The 10547-nt window shown below is 41.3% G+C and overlaps 1 protein-coding gene across 1 annotated transcript in view; it reads left to right on the forward strand.

Moving 5' to 3' along the window:
• Window positions 1–575: 575 nt before the first annotated feature.
• LOC120548746 (CD109 antigen-like) overlaps window positions 576–10547 on the forward strand; it is a 16207-nt gene continuing 6235 nt past the window's right edge. The window contains exons 1-23 of the mRNA XM_039785184.1: window positions 576–743; window positions 874–1025; window positions 1108–1136; window positions 1259–1492; window positions 1605–1727; window positions 1834–1873; window positions 2307–2388; window positions 2478–2577; window positions 2714–2810; window positions 2897–3006; window positions 3098–3289; window positions 3547–3651; window positions 3783–3845; window positions 6259–6432; window positions 6531–6683; window positions 7308–7371; window positions 7577–7661; window positions 7813–7930; window positions 8302–8415; window positions 8624–8842; window positions 8976–9117; window positions 9744–9920; window positions 10088–10169. Coding sequence (XP_039641118.1) covers window positions 664–743; window positions 874–1025; window positions 1108–1136; window positions 1259–1492; window positions 1605–1727; window positions 1834–1873; window positions 2307–2388; window positions 2478–2577; window positions 2714–2810; window positions 2897–3006; window positions 3098–3289; window positions 3547–3651; window positions 3783–3845; window positions 6259–6432; window positions 6531–6683; window positions 7308–7371; window positions 7577–7661; window positions 7813–7930; window positions 8302–8415; window positions 8624–8842; window positions 8976–9117; window positions 9744–9920; window positions 10088–10169 — 2735 coding nt within the window. The 5' untranslated portion in view covers window positions 576–663. The remainder of the gene's footprint in view (window positions 744–873; window positions 1026–1107; window positions 1137–1258; window positions 1493–1604; window positions 1728–1833; window positions 1874–2306; window positions 2389–2477; window positions 2578–2713; window positions 2811–2896; window positions 3007–3097; window positions 3290–3546; window positions 3652–3782; window positions 3846–6258; window positions 6433–6530; window positions 6684–7307; window positions 7372–7576; window positions 7662–7812; window positions 7931–8301; window positions 8416–8623; window positions 8843–8975; window positions 9118–9743; window positions 9921–10087; window positions 10170–10547) is intronic.

Below are 10547 nucleotides of genomic sequence, written 5' to 3' on the forward strand. Positions count from 1 at the left end.
CATTTTGGGGACTGTCTGATCACCATTTTCACCCCACTGTTCTGTAATCGCAAAGTAATTGAAATACACCTGTTTACCACAGCTGGACTGCGATAATATGGATTTGTTTTCCAAGGATATAAAGTAGAAGAATGTTTACAAAAACAATGCAGATTCAAATAGCAGCCTCTTATTTTCAGATATCATGCCAGGTATTAAACTCTCAGGTGGTTTTGTGTCACATATTACATGCAGGGTTGTGTTGTTAATAAGTGTGTATTTTGTTCTCAGCATGGATACAGCAACACCAAAACGCCCCTCTCTCCATCTATCTCTCTCTCTCTCTCTCTCTCTCTCTCTCTCTCTCTCTCTCTCTCTCTCTCTCTCTCTCTCTCTCTCTCTCTCTCTCTCTGTGCTTTGGACAGGACTGTGTGGCGTGTGAGCACCCCTCACACTCTACTTCCTCCTTTGTGTGTGACAAAGAACATGTGTGATAATATGTGTATGCATCCTGGTGTGTGTGACGGTGTGTATGAGCATGTGAGTATGGCCCAATTGGGCGTTGGTGGACGGACAGGAGGTGGGGTTTCGTAACACGCAGGTCTAGGTCACCACGAAGCCGTCGCTGCCAGTTTGGTTTTCTGAGCCAGAGGTTGAACGTTTGGCGAAGCCTGGACCAGAAGCATGGATGGGATCTGGACTCTGGTTGTGTGTGTGGGAGTTGTGTGTTCTGCTGTGCCTGGTTTGACTCAGGGCTCCTCCAGGTAAGAGACGTGGTTTGTTAATACAATCATAAATACCTACATTTCTATATTAATGCAGTTATTTTTTTATATCTCATGCTCCAACTTGTTTCACCAATCAATAACAAGCCATTTTTCCACTTTCTACTAGGACATTGTTTCTGATCTCAGGTCCAGAGGTGTTGCATGCTGGGACACCCACCCTGCTGGCTGTCACCGTCCTTGCTGACTTCCCTGGCAGGGTAATGGTTAAGGTGGCATATGGCAACACCAAAATAGCCCAAACAGAGGACTTCCAAGGAGGTGACACTGCATTTGTTTAGGGTTGATTTGCATAGTTATGTTTTTACTTTTTAGAGGGCTAAAGTATAATTCTGTTTTTAAGGTTTGACCAAGGTCCTCACACTCCCTCCTGTGAGTATGAATTTGGTTTATTTCTCACACATGAGAAAATACTACTTCGAAATGATTAAATGGCCAGACTGATATCACATGTACTGTATATGTTTCTGAAAATGCTAATACTATCGCTCCAGATTCTTGAATATACAACCCAGAATTCCGACTTAAACTTGACAGTGAGTGGCTACAGAGAGGACAGTCTCATTTTCACCAACACCACTACACTCAGCTTCAGCCCCAGGAATGTCTCCATCTTCATTCAAACAGACAGGTCACGCTACCAACCAGGCAACACCGTCAAAGCCAGAATTGTGTCTGTACAGTTAGATAACCATCCATACAAAGGCAGAGTGGATATCTCTATACAGGTAGGTCTCTGTCTCCTGTGTGAAAGAACAAAGCCAGAAGAGTTGAATGGATTTTAGCCAGGTATTGTGTGGTTGTGGGAAGTTTGACTGACGTTCTTTTTGTCACGCACAGGATCCCAGTGGGAACGTTGTCCACAGGTGGGAGTCCACAGGGAATCTGGGGATTGTGTTGCAGGAATTCAATTTATCCAAGACGCCTCCTCTTGGACAGTGGGCCATCACAACTACAGTGAATGTAGGGTTGAAATGTAGAAATGTCTTTACCTTTGTGTAGCATGCTGTTATAAAGACTGCTGTTTTAACTGAATAAAACATTTTACCTCCCATCCTCTTCCCTACAGGGTGTGATTGATGAGAGAGCATTCATTGTTGAGCATTACGGTAATAGGTCTATCAAGTTCATTGCAATGATATTTTTTAGCCATCAGTTTAACATTCTTATTTGTTCAATACTTTTAGGATTCCAACACTAACCCTAACCCTAACCCCCTAACCCTAACCCCCTAACCCTAACCTGCACAACTAAAGACATTCCCATCAGCATTAGCTGTACTTTGTTTTGTGCTAATCAGCAAATGTTACCATGCTACCACGCTAAACTAAGATGATGAAACACTGGAAACATCCTCTAAACATCAACATGTTAGCATGCAGATGTTGGCATTTAGCTTAAAAACACTGCTGTTCCTAAGTACAACCCATAGGTACATCCTGAGAGAGCCGCTAGCATGGCTGTAAACTCTTAGTCTTCTTGTATGTAAATTTACTTACACGCCTAATTTAAATCCCATAATTTTGCTGACTGCTGTTGCAGACCATCCTCACTTTGAAGTGCTGTTCAAGACACCTTCACAGGTCCTCGTTGGAGATGACCTCTCAGGATCAGTGAGAGCTCTGTGAGTTTTGAGATTTTCTCATGCAAATCAATAAAATCACATTTACACATATGTTGAGCAAGTATACTTTTGTCCCCTCCTCCATCTAGTTACCCTAGTGGAAAACCTGTACAGGGAACACTAGCTGTCACTGTGGCGTTTGTTAGGCACAATACATCCTCCCGATTCATGCTAACGCAAACTAAAGAGGTGAGTTTTTTTTGCCCCTGTAGCTTTATGAAAGAATTGACACTACAAGTAGACTCTCTTTGCTTATAGCCAGCATTTATAGTTAAAGTACCTACATACTTCACACCATTGGTTGACTTTTGACCACTGTTTTCAGATCTATGGGTCAACACAGTTTTTCTTCAGCCTAGATCGGCTTCAAGGCAATAGCAGCCTTGTGCACATTACTGCCCATGTTACTGACAACTCCACAGGTGGGATATATTGTGGAACTATGTTTATTTCAGCATCTCAGTTGCATCTTCAAGCCATTCTGTTAAATCATTTCTTGTCCCCCAAGGATTTAGAGTGAACAAAACAGTCGAAGTCCACCTCATGACGAACACATTCCAGCTCACTTTCCATGATTTTCCATCAACACTAAAGCCATCTTTACACTTCTCTACAAAAGTGAGTGAATTATTACTATTCCGTTTATTCCACATCTATTTTAAACAGTTATTTCCATGAGCTGACTACCGTCTCTGCTTCTACTCCACAGCTAAGGATCTCTAGATATGACAGAAAGCCACTCAGCTCACAGGATCAAATGCACTCCGCTGTGATTGAAGTCACTCAGAGATCATCCACGACAAATTCTGAAACTACAACTCTGACACTTCCTGTGCCTCAGGACGGGAACATCCACATTCACTTTGAATTACAGGATCAAGTAGGACTGCTTTTTATGCGGGTGAGTATTTTGATTTGCAGTAGGCTACCTGGAATGTTGGTCCTCCGGGAGAAGCAGTGTTCAGCGGTTTTGTTGTATGTAAGATGAGGAGTTTCCGTACAGAAGGATTACACATGTTAGAAAGTGACCCCAGGACCTGTAAACTTAGGTAGAGTGTAAGATTCTAAAACAGATTTAGTTACTATTTTTCAGAGAAATAAATGTAGCTCAAATGATTATTTTTGTTCATATTTTCTGTATCTTGTGTTTATATTCAGGCAAGATTCCAATCAAGTGAGGAGACTCTGACTGTCTTCAACAACCATTCCTCTCCTAGTGGCTCATATATTCAGATTTCCCCAGTCGACACCTTACCTGCAAAGGTATCTCTAAACATATATTTAGTACTGTTGCGGTATATTTAAAAAAAAAGGAATAATACAGCAAACATGCTAAATTGATGTGGTTATTATGCAACCAAGACGTAATTCACATAACATGATTAACTTTTTAGATTGGATTGCCTCTTCAGCTAGAAGTGCAGAGCACCTTTCAACCAACTACGCTTCACTTTGTGGTATGTTTGGTCAAATCTATCAAATGATGCATTTCAACTTGCCATTTTTTTCTATTCTGAAATAATAACATGAACAGTGCAGAACTTGTATAACTTAGTGTGCTCATTGATTGCAGTGAAGGTGATCCATTTCTCCCATTTTCTAGGAAAGGTCTCCTCCTTATTCCTCAGGAAAACATCAGTTTGTCTATCCCATACTGTATATATCTCTTACTAGCTCCATCCATTTTATACCAGTTTTTAATTATTGTTGTGTTGTGGGCAACCACTAGAATTTTACAGAGATACAGGGGGCTTCTCAATACTACTTCCTAGGGCTGGGTATCTTTTAAAATTACGATATCAGTACCCTTAAAGTGATACCCCACCAATGGAGAACTTCATTTGATACCTTTTTTTTCTCCTACTTCATTCGATACCCATCATGTGAATGGAAGCATCTTGGCACACTGAACTGCCAATTCTGTCAAAACACACCGCACACGACTTTACCACACCACAGACTGTATGGGTTATAGTTATTGTGGTAGTGAGCCAATCGCACTTCATTAAATCTAAGAATACTTACGGTGAATGGCTGTGAGAAAGACCATACAAATAGTCTTTTTTTCTAGATCTGGTTACAAAAGGGTCGAATGCAGGTGTCGTTTGACTGGAGAAGTTTTTATACAACTGGGGCACGTTCCACCTCACAACGGTGCACACCATTTTGCTATGGTTTCCGTGTTGAACAACATGTTTCCTCGGAATTGTGTGAAACGCTGTGCAACGGCATTGAGATATGTTTTCTCTCATTTGGTGGGTGTGTCTTTTGTTTATTGGCTGTGTCACAGGTGATACCAAATCAGCAGAGATGTGTATGTAAACTTGTGGTAATAAAAAGGCACAGCGCTTGCACAACAGGGTGTTCAACGCACCCCCGTTTCAGTTTAAAAAAATGTGTTGCTACGTTTTAAAGGGGCTGAACGTGGCCCAGGGTTATTCAGGTTGATACCTTAAAAGGTATTGGGTACCGATACCACGCCCTACTATTTCCTGTCTTATCAATCCAAGACAAAACATCCTTTATCCTGTCTTGAGGAGTCATGTAATCTAAAATGTGTCATAAGGTTAAACATAGGGATGCACCGAATATTCGGCCACCGAAAATTTTCGGCCGAAAATGGCCCAAAAGGGCATTTTCGGTTTTCGGCCGAAATACCTTTATCACCGAAAAACACCCACGCGAAAATGTTGTGATGACGCGAAACAGAAAACGCGATCGCACGCGTGTGTCAGTACCCGATCCGTTCCACCTGCAAAGCGTCTCCTAAGGAAAGAGGTTGAGACGGACCACGGAGTGAAAACAATGAAAAGTACGCTCTTAGAGTCTGTCAGCACACGTTTCAGTGAGATCTGTTCGGATCCTCTGCACTTCATCGCGACTGTACTTGATCCGCGTTATAAAGACCATTACTTGGATGCGGAAATAAAGCAGGGCGCACGAGAAATGATCCAGGCCGCGATGGATGCGGAGAACCCGCGTGGAGACGGAGCAGCGCCCGGCGCAGGAGATCAGAGCGCGCAAAAAAGACTTGTCTCGCTGCACCAGATGAGGGGCATGCACCCTCGTTGTCTGATATGTTCAGTGAAATCCTGCAAGAAAGTGCCTCAATTAATAATAATAATAATAATAACAATAGGTAAGCTATTCTGTTCTTAGGCTACTGTATACTGTATGTGACTATCAGATTGTAGCCATATTTCTGCTAGATATTTTTTTAATTAAACTTTAATATTAATTTATACAATTGCAATGCCTTGATTTTAGTAAAGTTAGTACACAGTCATAGCCATAAATGCAATGGTACTAATAATTGGCTTAATTTCTTTCGGTGTTTCGGTTTCGGTTTTCGGTCTTGGTTTCCTCTTTTTTCGGTTTTCGGTTTCGGCCAAGAATTTTCATTTCGGTGCATCACTAAACATACTGTATATTCTCTAAATATATGTTAATATTCTCACAAGATGTGGGAATGATTAGCATGTATGTGCCCACACAACCTCCACTGCTGTTGAGTATGGATTATTTGTGATGTGATGAAAAAACAAATTCCATTCTTCCAACCAAATTCACTAATTTCCCTGGAATTTGTACAGTAGATGTGTGTTGTGTTCTATACACCCTGACACAGTTTGGACTTTGTCTTTTTATTTGCCCCAACCAGTACATCAATCACTGTGGAGCCAGCAAAATTGTCCAATGTTTGGAGATGATGTTTTCATTTGGTATTACTATGCTAAAATATGCTACACAGAATGTAAAGATGATTATAAAAACACATGGAGCGTCCTGTGCTTAGTTCTTTAAATGAAATGGTTGAAGAGGTGTGTGATTAAATTCACCGAACAAATACTTTTATTGTTGTACTTCCAGGTGAGCTCTAGAGGTCAAGTGGTGGCCGCTGGGACAAAGACTTCCTCCTCCTCTTTTTCTCTGACTCCAACGGTGTCCTGGTCCCCTGAGGCCTGTGTCACTGTCTACTGCATCCTCCCTGACGGAGAGGTCACCAGTGACACAGCGCACATACCCATTAACCAACACGACTATGTACTTTTTTTCAATGCATTCTATCTTATAATTCTAATAAGTGCTTGATTCTCCCGGACATGCCTGTGATTGTTTGTGCGTGTGTTTGCTTTCCTCAGGTATCTCTAAGCTGGAGCACTGACAAAGCCCAGCCAGGTGAGCAGGGATCGCTCACTGTGACTGCTCTTGATCCGAGATCCCAGGTAGGAATCTTGGTAATGGGGGTGCATGATGACGCTCCGCAGGCTGACCTCGACCTAAAAGCGGAGCAGGTATGACAACCCTTTTGCCAAAGCCTAAAGGTATAAAAGCTTATTTCTTTAGACAAAAGAGCAACATATCCTCTCTGAAATTTAAACTCTTATGAACCTCTTTCAGAATGTCATCTGTTTGGATACTGTCAGATTTGCCTCATTTCTCTTTTGTTTAGTTACAAAGCACCAGTCTTCCCAGTCTCCTAATCTGTCGTAAAAACCTCCTGGACACACTTACCCCACTTAGATATTGTATGGGCATTCAGCCAGTTAGTCTGGATGTAACCCATCTGTCTGCTTTGTGAGGAGATGACTCTGCCGTTTCTAAGAGCTGGTAACTCTAGTGCGTTGGCCGCATGACCGGAGGGTTATTGATGCATGCAAGATGGAGGAAACAAAGCTTCACCACAGTGGGCTGTGTTAAGATGACCTTCTCTCATCTCAGAAGCACTGGCACTGTGTATAATGTCTGATACTCTGGCTCAGGTTTTTACATCACCTGCAGAGAGCTGGCCTATATTTCACTGGCTGTTACACTATATGGCATGATCTGACAGTGGACCTCTCATGCTGGTTTACATCCCAAATAATGTTTATAGCTGTAATTTTATTATCATCTTCTTCGTGTCTCTCACACCACAGGAATGTAATATTTGGATGCTGACCAATGCCAGACTATATAAGCAACCTGATGGACCTAAAAATGGTATGATAATAAATGACGCACTGAATCAATGTGAACCTTTTTTAATATAGTATCGTCTTTCTATTTTGAGCCCCCTCTTGTGGCCATTTAGCATATTGGATTGGTCCCAAGATTTCAATGCTACTGGATTTAATCTTCATTCTTCAGATATTTGCACACTCTGAGCTTCCTCTGATCTCTTCTCTCTCTTCTTTTGGGTTTTCAGAAGGAGATGTCCTAATGGTTGAGAAGTACTGGAGCCAGTGGATGGATGCCACTGAATCCCTACTGTGGTTAGACACTAATGTTAGGTCAGTGCTGAAAGGTGCTAGAATGGGCAGGTGATTTAAATGAGTGATGAGTTTTGTCAAATATATTGGCACACTTCACTGCATACCTATATTTAGGACAAAACCTTGCAAAATGAATTCAGTGTTATCCTTTTTCCGTTGTTTCCATCAGTGATCAAACATGGACAAGTGAGAATATAACAGTGCCAGATGGCATTATGTCTTTGATAGCTGTTGCACTGGTGATGTCAGACAACCTGGGTTTGGGCTTCACTCTTGTGCCACAAAAGGTAACTAAATATTATCTACGTGCCTCTATGCTGTATATCAGTGATGCTTCTCAAATTTAGGGGTTATCTTTCCCGCAGCTTTTCTTATTTCCTCTTGCAAATAAAAGGTTGTGCTCCTTTGTCTGTACAGAAAATGAGACATGGGGAGTGATCTTTACATTTGAGTTGAATTTTTCCCCTTGGTGTCACACAGAAACACTGAAGCTTGAAGTGTTTTTTCCCACTTTCTATACTGTCTTGTAAACAAACAAACCAAAAAACGTGGTTCCATTAAGAATTATAGCTTAATCCTGCTCCCTAATTTTAATATCCACTGCCAACAATGTTAGCCAATGTTGCTTTTGAATTGATATAGGTTCTCTTATTCACAGTTGACCGTGTCCAAAGATTTTTCCTTGTCTCTGGATGTCCCATCATACCTCATCAGAGGGGAGGAAATAGTGCTGGAAGTGAACATCATCAACCATTTAGTGAATGACCTAGAGGTATGAAGGACTACATTTGTGGATTATTTCAGCTAAAACAGGACTGGTAAATCATCTGACATGTAAAGGATCACTTTTCTCTTTAGATACACCTCCAACAAACTCCCCAGCTGATGATTTATTAGAATCTTTCAATAATCTGTCACTGTCATTTATGGCACACAGAAAATGTTAAATTCTTTGTTTTAAAGGATGTTTCTCTCCACAGGTCATTGTGCTGCTAGCACACAGTGAGGCCTTTGAGTTTGTTTTGGCAGACAAAGAGGATGTCTTGGTGGTAAATGCCCAAAAACTCACCTTAGGGAGTCATGTGTCTGCTTCCGCGCTCTTCCCTATAAGGCCTGTGGCTCTGGGCGAGATGGAAATATCTGTGGACGCCGTATCTGCAGAGGCCTCAGACAGCCTTGTTTGGAGAGTGCTTGTGAAGGTATGGTATGATGGAAACACTGGATAATATTATCCATATGCATGTGATGTCCCAGGGAAGAAAAATTGTAGAAATGCTACGTGGCATATGGTTAATCCTATGATAACAGTGAATTACTTCCATGTTCCTGAAGCCTGAGGGAGTTCAACAGTCCTTCTCAGAGACTCTGTTCCTGGAGATGGCACCAGTGATACAGAACAGTTCCAGATCCGTCTCCTTCTCCTTTCCACCAGATGTGGTACCAGGCAGCCAGAGTGCCCATGTGGCATTGGTTGGTACGTAAGTCTATAAATTTGTCCTCCCCGTTGTGCCAGTGGCAGTTCCATCTAAGTGCCCTTCATGCTTTTAGTCAATTAGGCATGTGTAATATGTGCCCGCATTTTCCTTTGTGTTATGATTATGAGCTTGGGTATATGTCCTGAAAACATTTAGGTACTGAATTTTGAAAAATGATGGACATCAAACAGGAATGTTTATGGCTCGCAGATTCTGAACGGCTGTTTGGCTTGGCTCCATTCAGGTTGAGGGATGTTGGGCATTTGTCATGGTAGAAAGGCAAGCCTAAGTATTTTCCTCAGTTGGAGCCCAATTTGTGTTTTTTTACTTGTTGTGATAGTGAGCTTTATTAAACAACAAGCACATTTTTGTTTAATTTAGATTTTTTGTCTCCAGTGTGGTTTTTGGCCCGTGATGGTGTTCTATAGTTTCTTCTCCATTCTTCCATACAGTGTTACTTTAAGATACCTAATAGTAGTATGGGAAAGGTGGCAAAAGTTATAAATATTCACAGTTGTATACACTTTCCTTCCCCCTTTAGGTCTGTACAGTCTGAAACCTATTCAAGAACATGACGTGCAACAGTTAAATCCCTCATCCTACTCTTCTGTGTTGCTTTACACAGGTGATATCTTGGCAATGTCCGTCAGCAACTTGGATTCTCTGGTTCAGATGCCTCTTGGTTGTGGGGAGCAGAACATGATCCACTTTGCTCCGAGTATTTATGTTCTCCAGTACCTGGACAAGTCAATCCAGGACAATACGGAGATCAGGAACAGGGCTCTGGGCAAAATAATGGAAGGTAAGCAGCCTTTACATGTGTCACTGACTTACAGTAAATGTATGGAGAAGGTTATTTCATGTGAGCACATGAAATAACCTTCTCCATGTAGATGTAATAGTTTTTTTTTTCTTTTAAAGATGCTTTATTGGATTAAGTAGCAAACTTGCTCTATTTTCTGCTGTAAGGATATCAGAGACAACTGTCCTACCAACAAGATGATGGATCATTCAGTGCTTTTGGAGCCGGCGACCCCTCTGGTAGCACGTGGTAGGTCACCAGTGTAATGGTAATGGTACACTTGTTGCAGGCATTTTTGCAAAGAGTCAGTAGTGTTACATAAATTGAGTACATTTATTAGTTTAGTGGGTTAAAAGTAGGGGTCGACCGATACTGTTTTTTCAAGGCCGATACCGATTATTAGTAGTTAATGAAAATCTTTAAGTCAAAATTAAGATTTTGGAATGTTACAAACTCCAACACAAAACTTTGTTTAAATGCTTTAGCAATTATTTAATAAAAATGAGAAACTTTCAACATAATACACAGATACAAATAGTCAGATAGTGTTGTAGGTGGGACATTAAGTCAGACTCAGTGGGGAGTGAAACCGAAGCAGAGGGACAGACACTTAACTTTATCGGTTAT

Source organism: Perca fluviatilis, chromosome 20 (genome assembly GCF_010015445.1).
Source record: "Perca fluviatilis chromosome 20, GENO_Pfluv_1.0, whole genome shotgun sequence".
NCBI classification, from domain to species: domain Eukaryota; kingdom Metazoa; phylum Chordata; class Actinopteri; order Perciformes; family Percidae; genus Perca; species Perca fluviatilis.